Below are 23,660 nucleotides of genomic sequence, written 5' to 3' on the forward strand. Positions count from 1 at the left end.
CACAAGCTCCAGGATGCCCAGTGGTATAGATATGGTGGCTTGTGCGTAATAGCTATGGTTCAAATGTACAGTGGGGAAATTATATTAAAGGTGCTCTAAGTGATGTTGGGTAATGTCACTTCTGTTTACGTTTAAACAAAAAAAGAGCTAGCTGGCTACTACCTCCCCCTTCCTCCCCTGCAACTGAAACTCTCCTAAATGTGCATCTCGTCGGTGAATGGCTGGAACCGTTTTTATGGTCCAGGTTGGACCAGGTTGTTTTTGTTGTCATTTTGGAGCATGGGCTGTCCACAGAGGCCGCTTCTTTACAGTGTAGGGTTGGCTATTCAAGGCACAGGCAGCTGACAGGTGGTGAGGTGATGTTTGCTGTATGTGACAAAAAAATATTTTAGCTTAGAGCACCTTTAACTCCTAAGGCCAGTTCTCTTGGTGTGTTTTGTTTGGTTTTTGGTACAAATATAAAGTAAATAAATTGCTTTGGACAAAAGAGTCTGCTAAAAAAAAAACATAGACAAATGCAAGTCATCCAGCATCCAAGACTTAAGGAGAACAACTTCAATGGAAATCATCCTTTAAAAAAAAACTTTACATCTGGGTCTAGGCTTAATCCATGTGTGCGGAAATTGCCTGCTAGAGTCCTAGTACTCAAGTAGGGGTTGCAAATGAATAGATTAACAAAATGCAATATGTCTTAATGAATGCATTCATATTAAGCCAGTTTGTTTCAAACAAGGTCATCACACCATGCAGCAAAGTCTCCAACACATTTTGCTTTGGGTTAAGAAAAGCATATAAACTATGACAAATGTACAAATGAACAACTACTGGCTTATAGAAGGAGGAGAAAAAAAGCGCATCGCTTTGGGTAAAGGCATCTGCAATGAAAAAAAAAAGCTTCTTTTCTAAAGGACTTTTGTGTCTGGCTGAAAAACTAGTCGAGACGTGGGGGTGGGGGATGCGACCTGAAAAGGGTTTTGCCTTTCACTCGGTCAAAGTTCAGACACGCAGACACCACAGGGCAAGAAAAAATGTGGCTGTTTGACCAGCCCTGACCTAGCTGCTCTCCGGGCTCAGCTGGGGTAACGTAACAGCCCTGGTGCGCATGCAGTAGTTCTTAACATGCAGCAATTCAACTATCAATATACCTGCGCAGCCTAAAATCACTTAATTGATCAATGTAAAAATGAAGTGGATGATTACGTGTGTCTTTGGTTATTATTGCTGTTGTATGGCAACATTACTTGGTAAAACGGTGACTGAAATAGCCTTGTAGAGCTGTTATGACACTAACTACTGTAGGATTCACTTTCACAAAGCTGGTTAACTTTTGGAAATTGTTTTGCTAATGTTAATCAAACTAGAGAAGAAGTATAAAAAATGGAAGTGGGCATAGCTATGTACAGAATCTAAACAGGTCATTTGTGTAAATCCATAATAACTTTTGTCAACAACGTTAACTCGAGGACAGTTCATATGAATACCTCAGACAGTGGAGGCGCACTTGATAAAAGACGGAAGGAAAATCAAAGCTGATCAATAATGCTCCCGGCTCATTGCCTGGCCAATCTTAGCTCTGTAGAGGCGGGGGATAGGAACATGTGCAAGGTGATATACTCTTTGTGTGGGGGGAAGAAGTTAGTGTCCTCTGAATGCAAAAGTGTTATTTCATAATGATATCAATCTTTAGATTACCATCTCTGTTAACCGTTCCCAGCGGTCAATCGGTTTTGGGTTTATGCAGTTTAGTGGTGACTCTATTATTACTGTTGGTGGTCAAGCAACTCCTCAAGCAGCGGAGACCCCGAGGATTCCCTCCTGGACCGACACCTTTCCCCATGATAGGAAACATTGTATCCCTTGCATCGGAACCGCACGTTTTTATGAAGAAACAAAGTGAAGTCTACGGACAGGTAATGACGGACTCTTTGTGACATGCTCCAAAACAAGAAGTCTTTTACTGTTCATTTGTAAGTCACTGAAAGTTGTGCCAATTTATTGTCAACTGTATTCCCGTTGGATATATAACGAGTTGCTATAAACAGACTGCTATTAAATGCTCATACAGTTCATAGCGCATGTTTAATCAATTTATATGCGCTTTGCATTGCCAAACTTGCCGCAAGAACTTCGCACTCGGCTCTAAGACAGCCGATTAACCAATGTCATTTTAAATTGTGTGAAAGGTTATACCTGTGTCGACTCGTTCCATAGCATCATGCAGACGGCTCCTATGAGAACAAAAGAGTGAAACCACATTTTGGCAGCTTGCAGCGCTTTGCAAGAGACCGAAACAGCTGAGTCAGCGTGGTTGTCTAACAAGCACCATGCGTTACTGAGACTTCTGAAAAATGCATGGTTATCCTGGAACGTTGTAGCGCTGTTTTGGTTTGTCTGCTGACCAAAATGTAGTTTTGGGAAATATACATTATAAAGTGTTTTTTGCATTTCTGTCTGTTTTCCAGATATTCAGCCTCGACCTTGGTGGCATCTCAACCGTTGTGTTGAATGGCTATGATGCCATCAAAGAATGTCTCTCGCATCAGGGCGAAGTGTTCGCTGATCGACCTTCTCTGCCTTTATTTCAGAAAATGACCAAAATGGGAGGTAAATATCATAGCCTGTTGTTGGGCTATTCTAAATGTGCTAACATTTTCTGCAGTGAATGACGTGAACTTCAGAAAAAGTTCAGCAAAGAAATGTAACCCTCGGCTCTGAATAATGCAAGGCATTCAAGAGTGGTGTTACCAACCGTTTCTGCGAAACAAAAATGTGGTATTGTGGCAGTGGTAGAACATGGTTTAAGTGAAGGATGATGACTTTCTATTTACAGGATGACTCGTGTACTTTAACTTGAATTGTATTCAGCATTATAGACTGGATGGAAGCCATTGGGGCATTATGATGTGCAATATGGTATTGATTATTCACAGCGGGACGTAGAAGACTGATCTAATTCCAACCAGCTGTATCATTTGCAAGTCTTCTCCTGCATCAATTTAAAAAATCTTAAGGATGATTAGGGCCTATGCCTTTCTTTTTTTTTTTTAAACCTTTGCACATTTTAATAAGTAACCTGATGGAACAAGTCAACAGCTTATGTCTGCAAACTAAATTTACCCATCCTGCAGTCACTGCGTTTACATAGTCCCAGGGAAAACTGATCTGGCTTAAGCCTTTTAATTAACAAAGCTATTTGCTGATTGAAATTAGGATGAACGCCTGCTATGTTATTGAACTGGACATGACTTGGCAGAACCAATACAACCCTGTAGGCCTATCTACTAGAGTGTAGCTATATCAAGGCACTAGTATCTCATCATTTGGTGATATTGAAATACAAATAGGCTATTTTCTTTACCTATACTGTGGAAGGATGTGGGGGGAGACATGCTCTATAATTTCATTTCAGTTTAATTTTTGTCTTGAAGACTGGCCCAAAGGAGAAGTCACGACCCTGGACTAGCCAGCTAAATGTTTTATTCCATTGTTAATGGGATTTGGCGAATTTATCCAACTCTTTATTCTTCCCCATATTCACAGAACACCAAATGTGGTCAGTGACTGTAGTTCATTGAATGCATATGTGTAATATGATCATTGTATATAGTATGACTAGCCTACAGGAGGGAAAAGTCAGGAGTTGTGACTGCACTGCACTCTTAACAGTAACTTGAATTACAGCCATCTTAACAGCAGATGCCTTTTGTTGTAGAACCAACCCATAGCTATCAGTAGGCATATCTTTCAGTGCCAAGTTCTATCTGGAAAGAATATTCCACATTTCCTCATATACTACACAAAACTCTCTTTTCAGGTCTCCTCAACAGCAAGTATGGTCGAGGCTGGATTGAACACCGCAAGTTGGCCGTCAACAGCTTCCGCTACTTCGGCAGTGGTCAGAAGACGTTTGAGAGGAAGATCTCCGAGGAGTGCATGTTCTTCGTGGATGCCATCGACAAGCAGAAGGGCAAGCCTTTAAACCCGAAACATCTGGTGACGAATGCTGTCTCCAACATCACCAACCTCATCATCTTCGGCGAGCGCTTCACGTACGACGACAGGGACTTCCAGCACATGATCGAGATCTTCAGCGAGAACGTGGAGCTGGCAGCCAGCGGCTGGGCCTTCCTCTACAACGCCTTCCCCTGGATCGAGTATCTGCCCTTCGGCAAGCACCAGAAGCTCTTCCAGAACGCCGCCGAAGTCTACACCTTCCTCCTGAGGATCACAGAGCGGTTCGCACAGGGTCGAGTGCGCCAGTCTCCACGCCACTACATCGACGCCTATTTGGACGAGATAGAGCAGAGCGCAAACGACAAGAGCACCTCGTACACCAAAGACAACCTGATCTACTCGGTGGGGGAGCTCATCATCGCAGGCACAGAGACCACCACCAACGCCCTCCGCTGGGCCATGCTCTACATGGCCCTTTACCCCAGTATTCAAGGTGGGTTCATGTCCATGGAAATACAACTGGTAATAGCAGAGACACAAGTGAGTTCCTCCAAACCTTCGAAGGCACTTCTAGCTATTTCCATGCTAACATTTTCCAGTAGACTAGTCGACACAGTAGTCAAACAGTTACAGTATCTGTTTTTACCAACCATCCTCTTAACTTTTTTACTGTCCTCACAGAGAGAGTTCACAAAGAGATCGACAGTGTCCTGCCGAATGGACGCACCCCCACCTTAGATGACAAACAGAGGATGCCTTTTGTGGATGCCGTGCTCCATGAGGTCCTTCGCTTCTGCAACATTGTGCCCTTGGGTATCTTCCGTGCCACAACGCAAGATGCCCTTGTGAGTGGGTACACCATCCCCAAAGGCACCATGGTCATCACAAACCTGTACTCTGTCCACTTTGACGAGAAGTACTGGGGAGATCCAGGCGTCTTCTCACCAGAAAGGTTCCTGGATAGCAATGGCAACTTCATCAGGAGGGAGGCCTTCCTCCCCTTCTCATTAGGCAAGTGTAAATCCTCTGCACTATATTAGTTTACGAGTTGAAAACAGACATCTCTTTTCGCTCTTCATCATTCTGCTGACTCTTATTCTGTTATAGCCATTAGCTTGCATAAGCTGTACTGCTGACATATATCTTTCTTTACCTGATTTCTCACTTTTATTTATCAAATCTTCAGGGCGAAGGCAGTGCCTGGGTGAGCAACTGGCCAGGATGGAGATGTTCCTGTTCTTCACCACCCTGCTTCAGAGGTTCCACCTGCAGTTTCCGCAGGGGTTTGTCCCCAACCTCACCCCTAAACTGGGCATGACTCTCCAGCCGCTCCCTTACTCCATATGCGCGGTCCGGAGACAGCCGTAAACCTTCAGCCATAAATGACTTTAGTGCTTTCACCTCAGGGGATCTTACTCGGAAAACTCCAACCTGTCTAATGTTTTACACAGCAAGGGGGTTGACCTCGCCTCTGTCTGCCATTGAATTTCGCATTCTGTGAAACTACCCTCTGAACTGTTTCATAGAAATATGCCGTAGCTGTACTTGACTTGATGATAGCGGGGTTTTTTTGTATCAGGCAGTTGGGCAATGTAGCAAGTTGCATCAAGCGCATTGTGATAATATTTGCACATTATCTGTGATACATAGCGCTTGGTGCCCCGAAACAAATGTGAGACAGAGGAGTTATGATGTCAATAATTGACAAGCGTTTACCTTTATGGTTTACAGACCTTATTTTTTCCCCAGCATTCCTCGAAATGAGAACATAGGGTTCTGCTTTTTTTTTTTTTTTCTACAGCCGGGCCAGCTGTCTTTTCCCAGAAAGTTTTGTACAGGCTGTATGCCTTCTGCTGGTCTGGTGCCATATATCAGAGCTGAACCAACAGCAGCAACCCCCAAAGGATATCTTGCTCTCTGCATTTGTACTTGATTATTAAAACTGAAGGTGCTATGGACTTTTGACTGTTATATAGCTTGAATGGTACAGACTTGATCATTTGTTACTTTAGAAAAAGTATTTCTGCTTATTGGTTGTCAAACTATGTATTGCACATGATTCCAATTTTTTTGTAAAATAGTATACTTTCTATAAATATTTTAGCAACAGCTTTTGTGTACTTATTGACAAAAATGGCACAATAAATGAATGGATATCTCTCAGTGATTGCAGTCTGAGCGAGCAGTGTTTTTAATAACCGCTTCCCATGTGTTGAGAAAGTTGAGACGGCAATCACAGATGTCTCCTCAGATGCCCCTTAGTTTTGGCCTCTGTACCACGTGAGCTGGCTTGAAATGAGTTTCCCCAAAACGGAGCGTGCCAAAAATGCACACAGGAATCACCCTCCGGGGGCAGTTATCAGAAATAGTTTGTCAATAAATGGCTGCGAGTCATTAGAAATCCTCGGGTCACAGCCACTACACTCTCTCTCACTAACATCTCCCTGCCAGTGCACCGAGAGAAAAGTGGAAAAGAAACACAACTTTTCCGACTCGGGTCATGACTCAAAAAGTTGTCACTGAATACAAATCCATCTGGCTTGTTAGGTTTTTGATGCACAAGAGTGTGAAATGAACTCCCTCCATTTCCCCAGCTAGCAGTATCCTGCAGCAGATGGCAGATTTCAGTTACTGAGGGATGAATGATTTCAAACAACTGTCAAAAAATCTGCATATAAGCTCCACTGGGCCCCACATAGGGGATTGTCTGGTCCACCGTGGGACTCGTCACTCTGTGGCTGCCGTTTGAAACAGGCAGGCCCAACCCCAGGAGGCCGGAGGGTGCCTTCTGCTCTTCTGGGAGTGTGAGCAGAGATAAGAGCTGCTCAGACGGTCAGGGCTTCGTCAAAACAGATGCCGATAAGTACGGAAAACATATTGCATCACAAGCACTGAGAAAAGGAGAGAGGTCAGACATCATTCAGTCTCACAGGGCACTGACAGGACACACATGGAGGGTCAGTCCATCTCCAAATGCCTCATTGATACATCTAGGCTGGTTAATCATTCAACTTACTTACTCCCATTCACAAGAGGCTGGATATGTGTTTTGCATCTACCGTACGCTAATTTCAAGTAATTTCTTCACTGATTAACATGCACATCTCATTTCATATAATCTACTAATTCTATATTCATAGTTTTGCTATACTTGTAAACATTAAGTAAAACACTAACATGCAAAAAGAAGTAATGCTATCTAAAAAATCTGTTCATATAGCAAACACACTGACAAAACCATAAAATAAAAAGACAAACAAAATGGCAAATAAATACACTTGAGAGTCTAGAGGCATTTCAGGGATGGTGTTTTTATGACAGCTATAAATAACAACAAACGCAATTTTTTTCCCCCCACATTTGTCGGAAAAAGCTGACCGGTTACAGACATTGATAACTACTGTATAAATGCTACATAAAGATGACAGCTGTTCAGTAATGTTTTGATGACAAGGGCATTGGAGGACACTGCAACTGGTGCACAGGTCTGCACATTGAGAAGCCAACAAACAATCTGCATTCACAACAAAATGAACTAGGGGCTTTATTTGTGTGGGTGTGTGTGTATGTGTGTGTTTGGGGGAGAGGGGTCATGTGGGGAAGGGCGGCAGTTGCCTGCCACTGCTTCTGTTTGACAACACCAGCGACAACACAATCTGACGGCGTCGCACAAAGTCCAGCCGAAGCGCCCCCAGTGGACAGACTGGTAAGAGCGTGCTGAGCCCAGAGGAACAGGCCAGAGCCTGCAGTCATCGCTTCACTTCCCTTCCCCCCTCTCTTCTCCCCATTGGCTGGGGCAACTTTACAGGGCAGCACCGCCAGACCGCCAGTCCGCCAGTCGCTATTAAAGATAGATTGAGGACTGAGGTTGACACCTACTGTACCACTGCACTGGTTTCACCAAGACCAGGTCAAGGTCAGGGTCAGGGTCAGGGTTAGGGTCAAGGTCAGGGTTAGGGTTAGGGTTAGGGGTTTACGAGACCTTTCAGCCTTTCCTGAAGGTGCCTGTGTCTGTGCATGTCGCTCAGAGCACGCTCTAGGGCCCACCTCACATACACACAACACTTCCTGGACGTGGGCCAAAGTGCATCATGGTCCTGCAGGTAAGCAGGCAGGAGGAGTCGGAGATTGGCACCTGTGGGGTGGTACTCACAGACAACGCTGAATTTATCAAAGGGAATTTTTTTTTGGGGGGGGAGGTGGGGGGTGGTGTTGAGGGGCACAGAGTGGTTATGATCAGGAACACAAAGAGACAGTGTACTCAAAAGAAAAAGTAAAACACCACACCCTACAATTCCACATCCGTAAATAGTATTAGATAGAAACTCTGGAAACAGATGATAATTACAGGTTCTCAATGTACAATATATGTCAGCCTTATGTAGAAAACAGATGCATTCAGTTGATTAATTAAAAAATATAATATATATGTATAATATATATTTATATATATGCAGATACTCTTTCTGTGCAGAGGTTAAACACTTGTTTGGTAGTAAAATGTGCACATTTATTTATTTTTTAATGTACTAGCTTGATTTACACTGCCTACTTGAGAACTTACCTCTTCTGAAAAACAAAATGATTTTTTTCCTTTTTTTCAATATTTCAACTGCAATGAAGGAAACTTGGCTTTTAGATCCGCCACTCTCTCCACTGCTCAATGATCTGCTTCTAGTGGAATGCCTAGAGTTCTTGCTTCAGACAAAAAATATAGAACTATCAGTATTAAACCTGCCTCATGGTGAAGAATAAGAAAATATAAAAAAAGTGTACAGCTTTCGAGGTGAAACCCTGGGTCACATCAAACTCATCCACTGGCCTTGGTGTCTGTGTCATTTTTTTCTGTCATATCATTTTGTGTGAAACGTCAGTGTTTGGAAAAAAAAAGTAAAAATCAACAGTGCGTGTGTGTGTGTGTGTGTGTGTGTGTGTGTGTGTGTGTGTGTGTGTGTGTGTGTGAGTGAGTTACTATAATGCCAAATGTAACCTAATGCAACATAAACAAGCAATTTGGCTGTTGTGTATACATGGCCTAGACAATTCCTGTCTACATCAATATTTTTTTTTCAGTGGCCTTTGATACAACATAAATAGCGCATTTAATTAGAACTTCAACAGAATTGCATTTTAGCACGCAATCACTATTCTGAAGGTCAGCCCTCCTATTTGTTTACTGAAATTGTACAAATAGAAAAAAAAAAGATTTCAACCACTTCCTTCTGACGTGATTTCTGAACATACTATAGATCTGCGATTAATTAGTAATATTTGTGTGAATCCTGAGTAACTGTGAAAAAAGCAATAATTCAAACTTAAAAAAGGAAAAAAAACATCCCTTCATGACAACAGCTTTTGTGTCCTTTGAGCTACGTTTTGAACAGAGGTGGACTGGGAAACAGCAAAGAGGGGGGAAATGATCAGTTGGCATTCCTAACAAGGGAATCCACACGCACACTCGCACACCAACACACACAAACTTTTTGAAACATACAAAGAGAGAGAGAGAGAGAGAGAGAGAGAGAGAGAAAGAGAGAGAAAGAAAGAGACGAAAGAGTCAAATGAAAGGCAGGTGGTACACATGAATAAAAAGCATCCAAAATGATGCAGGTTTAACGTTCATTTTTTTTTCAGTCAAAACGTCAGTGTGTCCCCGGGACTGAGTCTGATACAGTGTTTTGTGTCGCCAGCATGAGGAGGGAGTCTGCACACAACTAGTGCAGGGTTCAGCAGTCCATCTTTTGGACCACTAAAGACCATAAAGGTTCAGACAGGCACATTTGATTTCTGTTTCTAGAATATTCCTGACTCGGAGCCCGATCATAGTCTCAGCCTCGAGTCTCTCTCTTTTTTTTTTTTCTCCATGTTTGAACTGTTCGCTTTGGTAACATGTGTATCACTTTTGTGTTCTTTCTTTTTTTTTTCCTAATGTTTTTCATCTTTTTTTTTTTTCATTTTAAATAGATCTATATTTCTTTTTTGAAGTACCTACGGGAGAGTTTAAGAGTCAAGGAGTTCAAGGCAGCATCACAGCCAGTTTGACCACGGAGGCAACGTCTCTGCGCCCCTAGGGGCGTGTCCCCGCGGCAGGGCGGGACAGGAGTCGACGGGACGGGACGGGACGGGACGCTGTGGTCCTTCTCTTCCAATTCTCCATGGGGTGAAAGTGCATAGGAGTGGGGTTCCCACCGTTGCAGCAAGGATCCTCTCACAGTAGTAAGGCCTTTTTGTTTATCAATCGAGCGTGGACTGCATCAGCGTCTGAGTGTCGGCACAGTGACGATTTCAGCGTGTAGAGGTCGAGCGGAAAAAGGGGGAGTGGGGGGGGGGGGGAGTGGGGGTCATCCTGTGTCTTGAGGACGTCATTTGTGTGTGTGTTTGTGTCTGTGTCTGTGTGTGTGTGTGTGTATCAGTTCATGTCATTCAGAGGAAGCGGGAGCAAGGCATTTTGCTCCCTGAGCTTCCAGCCTCCATGGTGTGTGTGTGTGTGTGTGTGTGTTCTTCCTCATGCTACTGGCGCTCCTCTTCCTCGGCCTCCTCCTGAATGACCTGGATGTCGTCGGAGGGGGAGGTGGGCAAGCTGGGGCTCTCCTGTTGCTGCTCCTGCTCCTGCTGCTGCTGCTCCTGCTGCTGCTGCTGCTGTTTGCCCTTCTCCTCCTCCTCGATGGTCTTCTTCCACACCTTGTGGTTCTCCGTCAGGTGCTGCATGATGTTGCAGAAGAGCCGACGCCTGCGCTTTCTCCTTTCTGTGGAGGGACGGAATGACAGGACGCACCATCACAAGAGGCCACTACAACTCAATGAACACTCTTAGCAGTAGTGCTGCCACTAACGACTCATTTTCTAACGATTAATCTTTCGACAAATTTTTCAATTAGTCGACTAATCTAAACGACTATTTTAAAAGAAAAAAAAAAGGTTTTCGTTATTTTGTTGTGTCCATTTTATTCTTAACTCAGCTGAAGGGCCAAAACATGACATATAGCCATAGATATAGATATGCTCATATCAATATCAGCCTACTTTTGTAGAGTTATTAACAGAATTAATAACATTACAGCCGTTAGAGACGGGAGACCAAAAATAAATAGGGGGTCAATAGCAAAATGATTAGTCGACTAAAAAAATTGGCATCGACTAATTTTCATAATCGATTAGTTCGATTATGTCGATTAATCGCGGCAGCACTACTTAGCACACACTCAATAAATGCCTTAAATTATACATTATGATACTATTTTTTGATAATGATGATGAGCTTGCATACTAGACTGTGACAGTATCCCTTTTTGACTCCTTGGATAACCAGGATGTGGTCTGACAGTTATGTGGTGTGATGTGTGGATCAAAGACATGTGGATGCGTACTTGGTTCAAGCTCCTCGTCCAGCTCGTCTTCATCCGTTTCCGTCTCCTCTTCGGCGTCCTCCTCGTCCTCCGATCCCTCTTCGTCGATCCAGTAGCCCGGCAGCAGGCCGGCGGCGTCGTACGAGTTGCAGAGCGGCCCCACGATGTGCGTGATGAAGGACTCCTGCAGCTTGGCCAGCTGGGGCGAGGAGCGGTCCATGAAGGGGCTGACGGGTAATCCCAGACTGGCCTCCTCGTCCCCCTGAGGATGGACATGGACAAGCAAGTGGTCACAATCCCTAAAGAAAACGACTGCAAATGAATAAGTGGAGGATTAAGACATCTGGACAAATCAGACGGACTTGGAGAGAGACCCGAACTGTTTACTTGGAAATGCGAGTGCTTAAGTGGTTGCCGAGTACTGGTTACTGACACTCTTTTTCACCGAAACATTTCCCATGTTTGAGAAGGAACACACTTTCGGAGAACAGTATTTCAAATGGATTTTTTGGCACAGCCCAGACACCATAGTCTCTCAAGTGATGTTGCAAAGTGTCTAATCTGAAGCAGATGGCAGGAAATCAGAGTCAAGTGTGACTAGTCTCTCTGCAGCTACCACTGGGCTGAGGGGTGGGGGGATGGGAAGGAAGGAGGGAGGGAGGGGGGGGGGAGAGGGGGGGGGGGGAACGGTTACTCTTGAAGCCGAGTGAGGTTCCGTACTTGCTCATAAAACTCGTTGACTATGCCTTCTGTCCACTTGAGGTGAATGTCCCGGCCCTTGGCTGGCCCGTTGATATCTGCCAGCTTAATGCACACTTGGCACACCAGCAGCCGGTCGTTCTCATTAGTCCAGTCAATTCCTGGACTGTTCACATCATTCACCTATTTTTAGCAGAGAAGTGGTAAAATGGAGTCAAATTTCATTTCAGCCAACCAGAGTGATGTCATTACAAAACCTTGCATTTTTTTTTTTTTTTTGGTGCTTGATTTTAACTAATGGCATTACCGACCTTGGTGTTAAACTCGGCCAGGAAGTCAAAGTGCTTCTTCAGGTCAGTGGCAAGGATGGCCTCGATGACGAGGAAGCGGAAACGCTTGAACTCCACGTGGTCCAGGTTGGACAGGAAGTTGAACTCCGGCCGGGACAGGAAGAGGCTCCACGCTGACGCAGCGTGGTGGTTCTCCAAGACCGAGCGGTCGTTATACAGCACAGCCTGCGCGGGGAGGAGAGGAACCGGCCTCAAAGAGAGACTACAGAACCTGTTGCCAAAGAGCCTTAGTACTCCTCAGCCACACAATCTCGTCTCTACTCTCACTTTCGTGCTTTACTTCATGATTAGCCAGCAATGACATTAAGAAGGACCTTCTTGGAAGTATACTACTGAGTCCTTGGTGTTCATCATGTAGTACACTAAGCATCTGTAGGCATGATCTACATACAGTATCTGGTTAGTCATCATCTGTACAACTTTACCTCACCTCACCAAAGTGCTTAACCAGCAATGGGATGGCAGGAGTGAACCTAGAGCAAGGTGGCTGATGGGTAAGAGATTTGAAGTACAGTAGGACCTGTGGCTGGTGGTGGCTGGAGGTGGCTGATCTCACCTGAGGGGCGTTAGTGGCTACGAGGAATGCGTTGGTGCGCCCGGGGTGGTCGTAGTCGTGCATGGCGGCGGCTACATACAGGGCCATGATCTCCAGGGCGGGCACGTTCCACGTCAGGCAGCCGTAGCTGTCGTCGGAGATGGAGCAGCTCTTGGAGGTGGCGTAGGGCACTCGGCCGGGAGAGATGCCACTGTCGGAGTCTGCGGAGGGACAATGAGACGCCACACCACACCACACTGTTAGACTACTACTGCCTTCTTTTCCATTTCAGTGGGTAGCTAGCAATGGAGCTATGTTTGTATGTTTGATCAAAAACAAACTAACCTATGATGTTTTGTACTAAAAAAGGAAAAGAAAATGCAACAATTTATTCTACAACTCTAAGAATACTACTTAAAACCTTAATGCCTAAAGCTGTACTCTAATTCCTACATCACATATGCTATTTGCAACATGGATGCTGTATCACACAGCACACAACAGAGAGGCGTATTAAACATACATATCCGCTACAGTTCTGCACAGGCTATGCAGCGCAGCGCAGTTCACAGCAGTGTGGAGTGCATTTGCTCTGCTGTGGCGAGCGACTGCAGGCCAAGTGCTGCTCAGGGGCGGCCCGGAGCCGGTGAGGCGGACGGAGCCGAGCCGGTGACTCAGACTGGGCTCCATTTGAAAAATGAAAAGGGCCATCAGCAGAGTTAAAATAAGCCATAAACCTGCTGATCTCAGCAGCCTCGGCAGCAGCAGCAGCAGCATCACGGCTCAATCACAATACATGCTCTTACATTCTCTCTCTCTCCCTCGCTCGCTCTCTCTCTCTCACTCTCTCTTTCACTCTCTCTCGCTCTCGCTCTCTCCCTCTCTTCTCTATCGCTCCAAGGCTGCTCCTCTGCCAGACAAGAGACGAGAAGAGAGGCAGGGTAGAGGGAGGGAGGGAGGGAGGCAGAGAGAGGGGGCATTGCTGTGAAATATCACTAGCTCACTAGCACAGACTGGGTCCAGAGCGAGAGAGTGCATGTAAAGTAAAACATCTGCTACGAGAGCCAATTGATGTGCTATGGTCTGTGTGGAAATATATGGCTGCAGCTCTGAGCCCAAAAAGCCTTATGCCCACATACCAAATGTTAACCCAGTGGTGGTGATGGTGCTGCTGGTGGTGGTGGTGGTGGTGTGTGTGAATGTGTGTGTGTGTGTGTGTGTGTGTGTGTGTGTGTGTGTGTGTGTGTGCGCGTGTGTACGCGTGTGTGTGTGCGTGTGCCTGTCCGTGTGTGTGCATGTGTGCGCGCGCGCGCGCGTGTGTGTGTGTGTGTGTGTGTGTGTGTGTGTGTGTGTGTGTGTGTGTGTGGTGTTCTGCTGACCTGTGTCACTTCCTGTCACATGCTCACTGTGGATCTGCTGAAAGCCCGGGATGGGCCTGGTGGTGAGGTACCATACGGCGTGGAGGACATCAGTAGCGTGGACACGGTTATGATCTGCCACAGGGGAGAGGGCAGCCATCCAGGTCAACAACAACACACAGGAGACCACAACAAGTTCACTGACACTTGACATGACCTGATACATATAGTGCAGGACAGGTCACTATCTCTAAGTAATAACAACAAAAACTGCCTATCTCGACAAAAATGACAGTGATTTCCCAACGTGTACAGCTGACTGGCCTACATACTCCTGTAGCTGACACTGTAGTCACAATGCTAAAATGTACACGATCAGCTGGGTTTGGACATTTGACATTACATATTTCTCCCTAATAATAATGCACTAAGTACAGGTGGATGCACGAGATAATGGTCTGTGTGTGTACTTTATTTACATGGATTCATTTAGCAGACCCTTTTAATCCAAAATGACTTAAATATGTCAATTATATACAAACATTCTAAGAAGAGATGTGTCAAAATGACATATTGTGTGGGAGCTCAGGGACAACACGATTTTGTGCTAATCTCATGTAGCAACAACAACAACAAAAACAAACAAACAAACAAAAAGGTACATATTTTTGTAGATAAACATTTTGTTTGTTGTTTTGAGATAGCTGAACTCTGTTTTTCACCAAGCCAGCCACACAATTGCTGTGTTGAAATTGACACAAAACGTGTCATCCCTGAGCACACACAGAAAATGTGTCAAAATGACACATCTCTTGTTAGAGTGAAGGATTACGTTGTCCATTGTACTATCAATAGTCTGTTATAGTGAGGGCACTATTTTACAGAAGCGGTCACATATTAGGCTGAAAGATCTCACTTTCATGTGACACGCCACAAACAGTTTACAAAGAGTCACAGACAGACAATGTTGCTGCACAAAAGGTTCTATGAACTGCAATGCGTTCCGGTGAGAGAACTTTATGAGCACTCACAGGGAATATCCCGATAGCCGTTCTCCAAAGCACAGAAGTACGTCATGAATTCCCGCACAGGGATTTTAAAGATTTCAAACAGTCCTGCGTCCTGGAACAAAGTGTAGGCCACCTGAGGAAATCAAGACAACAACAACAAAACAATCAAGAACAACAAAGAGCCCTTCATTAGGAGAGACACAAGATGGACGCCCACCAGACAGACACTCATTCCCCACGGTGGCGGCCACTCAACAGAGCACTGCGCACAGCAGCAGACGCTCGCCAAGGGTCAAGCGCCTCGCTACCAAAACAACCCGAGTCACGTCACACCCATGGCTCACATCAGCTGCCCACTGGGCCTGGATGTGTGGTCACTTTAAAACTGGTGTTCAATCATTGTATATTTACAATTACTGTACTAATTTTTCATTATATTTTGATTTGAAGGGTAACATCATACTATACAGTAAAGATCACATTGAAAATACCAGACAGGCTGCGGTAAAGCATAATGCAATGCAGACCATAATCGGTAAAGCATAATGCAATGCAGACCATAATAGTCTGAATGCGTCAAACTAAAGATTCTGGAGTGCTACACTCCGCTCTAAAATCTTTGTTTCAAATAAAGTTCTATCTCGTTGCTAAGCGATGGTAAGTACTCATTTCTGCACAATATACTCATTTCCCCTATCCATTTTTAAAAAAAAAATGTTTTCAATGTCTGAAGTATTCATAGGAAACATCAAACCAACATTGATTAGCCTAGAGTTGAACTAAGCTCATCACTCGGGTCATTTGTCAATAGCATAACCCTGGTTGAACCAACCCTGGTAGCTAACAATACAAAATCTGCCGCTAGTCAATGGGATTCCTGCCTATCTGTTGCCTGCATCTTAAGGGTACATGATGCAACTGTATGCTGTCTTTGCTCTTGTTCCTTCCCTTTCTCATTACTGCTCAGTCACACGGGTCATTGACAGCTGTGCTAAGAATCAGTCAATTCTGCAGAGATCCGCACCTCTAGAGAGAGACTCGTAGGAAAGTTCCCCCCCATGATGGCTAAAGCAGGATGTGCAGACCTGCACCAGACTGCAGTAAGACTAGAGTCCACGAGTACTGTACGTACGTAGCTGAGGATCCGGCCCGTCTTCCCTCCTGTTCTGTCCATCAGGTCAAAGATCTGGAAGTTCCACGTGTTGACCTTCTCCATGATCCCCTCGTGCTCCTCCAGGAAGGGGTCGAGCTTGAAGTCCTGTTCACTCTGAAGCCAGGCAGACACAGGAGTCAGTTAACCAGAAAAATCTCCATCAGCATTTCCCAAAGCCCAAGCCCTAGCATGATGTCCTCAAATGACTTGTCTTGGCAACGCCCCAGAGACTACTCTTGCAGTCACAGAGGAGCACAGAAAAGAAACAATTACTTAGACAGTTGACAACTAGCTGATTAATCGATGAATTGTTTCAGCTCTAATCATGTTGGGAACTTGGCAACCATCGAACATGTGGACGTCAATGCTTTTCATTTATTGAATGTATGGACAATGGATATCTAGTGCATTTCATCCATTTAAAAAATGAATAAAGAAGCCCCTTGAACATACTCCCAGAACATGCTCTCTAAAAGCACACACACACACACACACACACAAACTTAATCAGCTGTGAATACACTCCAGAGAAATGAATTTGAACTGTTCCAAGAACCAACCCCGATGAGCAAGCCGTCAGGCACTGAAAGAGTAGTTGAATGGAGAGCTCGGTACGAGGCAGGGCAGGGGAGTTTCGCTGGCTAACTGAGAAATGACCCCCAGAGAGAGAGACCGCTGTGCTGTTCAACAGCTGGCTCTCTTTAACGCGGCCTGTAGTATCCAATAAAACTGGGAGCGAACAAAGCATCAGCAACTATCGGGGCATTTCAGGTCACGGGTAGACTGCTACAGTACAGTGCTGGAGAACCACCAGTAAACACACCAGCACGGCAGATGAAGCAGGCACGGGGGGGAAGCCAATCAATGGGATCAATCATATGTCAATGGCTAACGATCAATATGTCAACAATATCTCAAGATTAGTCATTTAGCAAGATACCTCCTCAGGGGTCTCTGTAAGTGTCTGGGCCGGAAGTGTCTTGTATGAATGTGTGAATTTACAGACGTGATGGGACTTTGCAGAAACCCTTGTGACCATGTGAATGTGAAGTTTCTACTTGTGGTTTGGTGGAATCACTCATATCATCGGCGATATTTACTGCCCGAGACGAGGCTTTGTCCTTTTGCTCCAGTACACGAGAGCACTTAGAGGCAGTGGGGCAGGAGGCGGCTATGTAATGCTGAAGCTCTGCATGCACTGCAATAAATCCACTGGTCCTGGTTAACGCTGCTGAATAGGCCTGCATACCATTGTGCACTCGTAATCTGGGCCGATGTGTTCCCTGCATGCAAGCTTGCTACACCATTACTGTGCTGCTTTAACAACATACAGTACAACTGGGTTAAAGGTGTGTATCGGTGTCTTTGTGTGCATTGAATATTAAAGTCTGTAATAAGTTCATGTTAATGTTAATGTGGATGTGTGTGTGTGTGTGTGTGTGTGTGTGTGTGTGTGTGTGCTTTGACTAGGGGTACTGGTGCCAGAGGAGGTGTGTAAGGGGTCATGTTGAGCACCTCCGGCTCCTGGCTCTGGGCCTCCTCAGCAGGCCTGGGCTCCTCCTCCTCCGACTGGCCGTCTCTGGTGTGGGCGTCTGGGCCCTTCTCCTCCTGGGGCTCGGCCTCCACGCTCTCCTCACGGATCAGGCCCTCGCCCGCGAAACCCATACCCTCGCCTGCTGGGGGAACCAGCATGCACACACACACACACACACACACACACACACGCGCACACGCGCACACACGCACACACACACACACACACACACACACACACACACACACACACACAGACACACACACAGACACACACACACATACAGACACACACACACATACAGACACACACACACACATACACGTCCTGAGTCTAGATGAGTGTGACGACGCTTAAGTGCGTGAACGTAAATGAAGTGTCTATACATCAATCCTAAATCCTCTATGTCTGTCTGTCCGGTGGACGGCTGGCTGGAGTGCTCTTACCTGAGCGTCTGCGTTGGGTCTCGGTGGGCGAAGGGGCCTGGCTCTCCCCGGCCTCCCCGCCAGCCGCTGCACTCTTCAGCATCTGGCGGCCACAGCTGGAGGGACGACAGGCAGCACTTAAGCACACATGACCAGCTGACACACACACACAGGCATGGCCACAAGACTGAATAAAATGCTAAAGAATAAGCACAATAAAACACTCTTGCGTATATGTCCATATGTCTTTCTCTGTTGTTTTGGTTGTTGTCTGGAGGTGTAAGCTGTTGTTTATGTTTGAATTGTCTTTAATCTATGTCTTTTTACCTGTGAAGCACTTTGGTATGAAATGTGCTACACAAATTAAACTTACTTACCTCCTAACTTACTCTAATGTGTATTGTGGTAAAGAAGGGTGCAGTGTGCTACGGGCGTGGCACCCGTGTGCCGGGTTCCTGCGTTGGCATGAAGACGGCGGGCCGTACCCGTACCGTACCTGGTGCAGAGCGACGGCGCGGCAGCGCAGGGCGTGCGGTACTGCTGCTGGAAGTCGGGCGAGCTGAGGGTGTAGCCCAGGGGCTTGTGCAGGGTGACGCTGGGCTTGGTGAGGAAGTCGGCCGTGTCGGGGAACTCCACGGGGGAGCGCGTCACCATCGACGAGCCCGGCGCCGGGGGGCTGTGACTGGGGGAGCTCACTGGACTCAGGCTGGGAGAAGTGCCTGGAGGAGATGGGGGCACAGCAGAGTAATCAGCATTCATACAGCTACACAGCACTATGTAATATAACTACTATTATACAATGATCTGCACTCTAAAACTTCAAGCAACACAATGATGTAGATTTAACACTAAGGAGGTGCCCAGCGCATCAAAAACAGATTGGGTAACAGAACAGGGTTCCTGGACAGTCCGACAATTTTACAAAGTGCAATACCAGGCATTCCTTGGCAAGCATTAGGCAATGTCAGAGATGCCATTCTCTGTTTAATAAGTCAGAGCAGCATAAAGAATGAGTCCCAAGCAATTCTTTTCAAGGTAAAAAAACGACATGATGTTGCTTTAAGAAAGCTCTGCAGAATAAACTAAAGGTGCTGCAAAAAATATTTTCCACCCACAAAAGATGTTCTCGTCTATCTAAAATGGCTCCACTTTCCAACTGAAGAGAGAGAACTCTGGAAGGATTGTGTTTAAGTTTCTGCTACGTTTAAGGGTTTCGATGGGGAGCTATGGGTTCAACAGTGCAGCCGCGATGTAAAGTGGACCCAGTTAATCAAAAGCAAAAGGCCATTTGTCTTTGTGTCTACTGGCTCTCGTGGTCATCTGCTTGAGACATAGCTAAACTATTGCCTTCTCTGGGGCTATCGGATGCCACACCAGACTGGACTATATCACACAATGGCGTTCAGAGAAGCCCCCGCAATATTCCAAGAAAATCCTTACCCCCGCTCCCCTGTAGCCAAACAGCATTATATTTAGGGGCACTCTGGGTAAGCTAATAAAACATGCACATCTGACAGGGCGAGTCGGAGGGAATATTGTCCTGACACAGGCGTGCGGGAGGAAAACAGCTGAGAGTCATAAATATCTTCCAAAGTTTCCAAAGTGTTTGTTTGTGTATGTGTGTGTGTGTGTGTGTGTGTGTGTGTGTCAGGGGGGGTGGATGGAAGATCAACAAGCCAGTGCTCCTCAGCAGCAGCAGCTAACGTCAATGCTGTGTTGCGTTGTGTTGCGCCGTGTTGAGTTGTGTTGAGCTGTGCTGAGCTGTGCTGAGCTGTGTTGCGCTGTGTTGAGCTGTGTTGAGCTGTGTTGCATTGTGTTGAGCTGTGTTGAGCTGTGTTGAGCTGTGTTGCACTGTGTGCACTGTGTTGCGTGGTGTTGCGTGGTGTTGCGCTGTGTTGAGCTGTGTTGAGCTGTGTTGCGTCGTGTTGCGCTGTGTTGCGCTGTGTTGAGCTGTGTTGCATCGTGTTGCGCTGTGTTGCACTGTGTTGAGCTGTGTTGCGCTGTGTTGCATCGTGTTGCACTGTGTTGCACTGTGTTGCGCTGTGTTGAGCTGTGTTGAGTTGTGTTGCGTCGTGTTGCACTGTGCTGAGCTGTGTTGTACTGTGCTGCACTGTGCTGAGCTGTGTTGAGCTGTGTTGAGCTGTGTTGAGCTGTGTTGAGCTGTGTTGCGCTGTGTTGCGCTGTGTTGAGCTGTGTTGAGCTGTGTTGCGTCGTGTTGCGCTGTGTTGCGCTGTGTTGAGCTGTGTTGCATCGTGTTGCGCTGTGTTGCACTGTGTTGCGCTGTGTTGAGCTGTGTTGTGTTGCGTCGTGTTGCACTGTGCTGAGCTGTGTTGTACTGTGCTGCACTGTGCTGAGCTGTGTTGAGCTGTGTTGAGCTGTGTTGAGCTGTGTTGCGCTGTGTTGAGCTGTGTTGAGCTGTGTTGCATCGTGTTGCATCGTGTTGCATCGTGTTGCACTGTGTTGCGCTGTGTTGCGCTGTGTTGAGCTGTGTTGAGTTGTGTTGCGTCGTGTTGCACTGTGCTGAGCTGTGTTGTACTGTGCTGCACTGTGCTGAGCTGTGTTGAGCTGTGTTGCGCTGTGTTGCGCTGTGTTGAGCTGTGTTGAGCTGTGTTGAGCTGTGTTGAGCGTGTTGCACTGTGTTGAGCTGTGTTGAGCTGTGTTGCGCCGTGTTGAGCTGTGTTACACCGTGTTGCGCCGTGTTGAGCTGTGTTACACCGTGTTGCGCCGTGTTGAGCTGTGTTACACCGTGTTGCGCTGTGCGGCGCCTCCGGCCCACCTACCTGCTCTCCGGGGGATGGTGTGGTAGGTGAGGGTGACGGAGGAGGACCTCTGCTTGGGGATGGTCAGCAGGTTACTGTTGGGCCCGTTGGGGAGTGATCCTTGGCTGTGAGGGGAGGACACGAGAGACACACAAAAAAAAGTGGTCATGACTCAACAACTAGAGGTCAACACACACTTTTCAACGGGCACAAGGCGTTTTTCCATTGGTCCTTTATTGGCTCCACCAGTCTGATATTGAGGAGAGAGGATGTCGAGTTCATCGGGGAGACACATGGCGTTCTAGAAGAGGTGGCACTCGTCATTTCCGCTCATTATCAATATGGCCAGAGATATCAGCCCACTGCGTGATGACGTGAGTCATCTGCATCTGAACAATGCCAGTGAAAGCTTCATCTGAATTCCTAAGAGCGTTTGGTCTGTTGGCTCTTCTGTTCAACAGTGCCATCTAGTGGATTCAGAGGTGAACTACAGCGCTCGCAGCCAGGAGAGAGTAACAAGTTGACATCCACAAGTCTCCTCCAAATGAGATGGGCGCAGGGTGGCTTGTAAAATGCAGGCCTGTGTTTACTGCCAGGTCCTCTGATCAGCAGTGAAATTATGATCAGTGAGAGGTGAGGCTGGGAGCAGGACACTGTGTTTGTGTTTGAGTGTGTGTGAGAAAGAAAGGAAGACAGACAGAGAGTTACAATGTGTGTGTGTGTGTGTGTGTGTGTGTGTGTGTGCGCATGTCTGTGTGTGTGAGAGTGACGGAGTGATTGAATGAATGTGTGTGTGTGTGTGCGTGTGTGTAATCTTGCATGCCTATTCTCACCCGCTGCTGGTGTAGTCTGGGTGGCTTCTCTTGCCGTTGTTGCGCTCCCAGCGCGAGGCGGGCGTCTCCAGCTGCGGCGGCAGGGTGGACGAGGTAGAGCTGCGTCTGAGCTGAGGGGTGGGCAGGCTGTTCCTGCTGCTCAGGCCCTGATCACAAGCACAACCGCAACAACCATCAGCAGCCCAATCATCCCAACTTACAGTACAGTACGTACTGTACACCCAAAATGCATCACCACAACTAAACACTGCTCACTGGCTTCTGGGCTCAGGGAGTTTTAGGCAAAATGAGTCTACACAGTATTGCCCTTTTACACTTTACATACTAATGTTATCCTCTACCAGCAGTTACAAGAGCAAGAACCAGTCAAAGTAAGTGTGATGCAGCACTGGTACGATGTCTATCAGCATCAGTCTGTCACATGAAGCCAAACATCTCTCAGTACAGCATTATCTAAAGCAAGTGCAACTCTGATGCAGCATTGTTATCATTTCTCACAACTGTGCTGCAGGACTGCTGTGATTCCTAACAGCAGAAGTCTATCACATTAAGGTCCATGTCTTATAGGGCCACATCATCTCTATCATTCACAAGGCTGATGCAGGTCTGGTGTGATGGCCAGTGTGGGGGGTGGGGGGGGTGTCACCGTACCTTTGGGGGCTTCCTCTCCCCCCGCTCGCCGGGGTCCTCCACCTCGGTGCAGGAGTAGAAGCCGGGGAAGGGGGTGAAGGGGTTGACGCGCGGCCGGCACGACCCTGAGAAGGTGCCCATGAGGCTGCTGACGCTGCGCAGCGACGAGATCACGTGCGGCGACAGCGACGAGTCCATCAGGAGCTCCGCCACCAGGTTGCGCGCCTCGTTGATGACCGACAGGTCCACGCCGTTCCCGCTCACCGCCCCCTGCGGAACAGGACACACTCACGTTTAGCTCCCTCGCCTCACCTCCTCTCCCCTGCACTAGAACAAAGCTGCTATTCTTATCACGGTGGCCTAGTTGCTGCAAGCACACAGGAATTAAAAGTTACACTGTCACTCATTTCTACCTTCTAAAAATGTAGACATAGAAAGACATCATTGTGTTATGGTGTAGATGTAGAATGCAATTTGACATACATATTTTCAAATAAAGAACAGATTTACTGTATATGAGGTTTCCTCTGAAATCCTATTATGTGGTGCATTGCCAATTTATCATTTTCATGTGTGCTGATGTCAATTACACAATGTCACATAATTTTGAGTATCTCTACTTACAACACACCAGAGCAATTGTGTGCTGACTTTAGTACTCTCTACACACCAGCTGTGCTGGGTGATATGTCAAGAACATGGCTTAGGCTTAGTGGCAAACCTGAATGAGTTAACCCATCATAAGTTGTAAACCTCCTAAAATAAGAGCATTTTGGCCCATTAGGAAATGTACCACAGCCTCTGGGCTTGTCACTAAAACCAAAGGATGTGGTATTTAATGTTCTTCAAATACACCCCTTTGCAGGTTGGGTTAGGGGTGATCAGGACCTAGTGGGATATGTGGTGCTCTCTGTGACCCCAACCAGCATTAAGAATAGAGATGTAGATATACAGTATACAAATGTAGAAATATTTTAGCTTGAGCTACCGGTGGGATTTATTCTCGTGTCTTATGTGTATTTTGATCTGCATGCAGATTAGTGTGTACCGTTTCAGCCCTCAGATATGCTGAGG

At 46.4% G+C, this 23,660-nt stretch overlaps 2 protein-coding genes across 2 annotated transcripts in view; one reads left to right on the forward strand and one right to left on the reverse strand.

The window, feature by feature from the left end:
• The first annotated feature begins 1,597 nt into the window (after positions 1–1,597).
• LOC134095959 (vitamin D 25-hydroxylase) lies at positions 1,598–6,111 on the forward strand. The gene is made up of 5 exons (XM_062549676.1): positions 1,598–1,910; positions 2,463–2,604; positions 3,815–4,447; positions 4,636–4,965; positions 5,141–6,111. The coding sequence occupies exons 1-5, from the start codon at positions 1,650–1,652 to the stop codon at positions 5,320–5,322; spliced, it is 1,548 nt and encodes a 515-aa protein (XP_062405660.1). The 5' UTR covers positions 1,598–1,649; the 3' UTR covers positions 5,323–6,111.
• A 1,134-nt stretch (positions 6,112–7,245) lies between these two features.
• Positions 7,246–23,660, reverse strand: part of pde3b (phosphodiesterase 3B) — a 49,132-nt gene continuing 32,717 nt past the window's right edge. The window contains exons 3-16 of the mRNA XM_062548644.1: positions 22,608–22,856; positions 21,957–22,102; positions 21,145–21,248; positions 18,861–19,083; positions 18,386–18,480; positions 17,921–18,081; positions 16,385–16,519; positions 15,274–15,385; positions 14,264–14,377; positions 12,906–13,105; positions 12,311–12,514; positions 12,021–12,182; positions 11,322–11,562; positions 7,246–10,700 (exon numbers count right to left, since the gene is read on the reverse strand). Coding sequence (XP_062404628.1) covers positions 10,465–10,700; positions 11,322–11,562; positions 12,021–12,182; positions 12,311–12,514; positions 12,906–13,105; positions 14,264–14,377; positions 15,274–15,385; positions 16,385–16,519; positions 17,921–18,081; positions 18,386–18,480; positions 18,861–19,083; positions 21,145–21,248; positions 21,957–22,102; positions 22,608–22,856 — 2,382 coding nt within the window. The 3' untranslated portion in view covers positions 7,246–10,464. The remainder of the gene's footprint in view (positions 10,701–11,321; positions 11,563–12,020; positions 12,183–12,310; positions 12,515–12,905; positions 13,106–14,263; positions 14,378–15,273; positions 15,386–16,384; positions 16,520–17,920; positions 18,082–18,385; positions 18,481–18,860; positions 19,084–21,144; positions 21,249–21,956; positions 22,103–22,607; positions 22,857–23,660) is intronic.

Source organism: Sardina pilchardus, chromosome 11, assembly GCF_963854185.1.
Source record: "Sardina pilchardus chromosome 11, fSarPil1.1, whole genome shotgun sequence".
Taxonomy (NCBI): Eukaryota; Metazoa; Chordata; class Actinopteri; order Clupeiformes; family Clupeidae; genus Sardina; species Sardina pilchardus.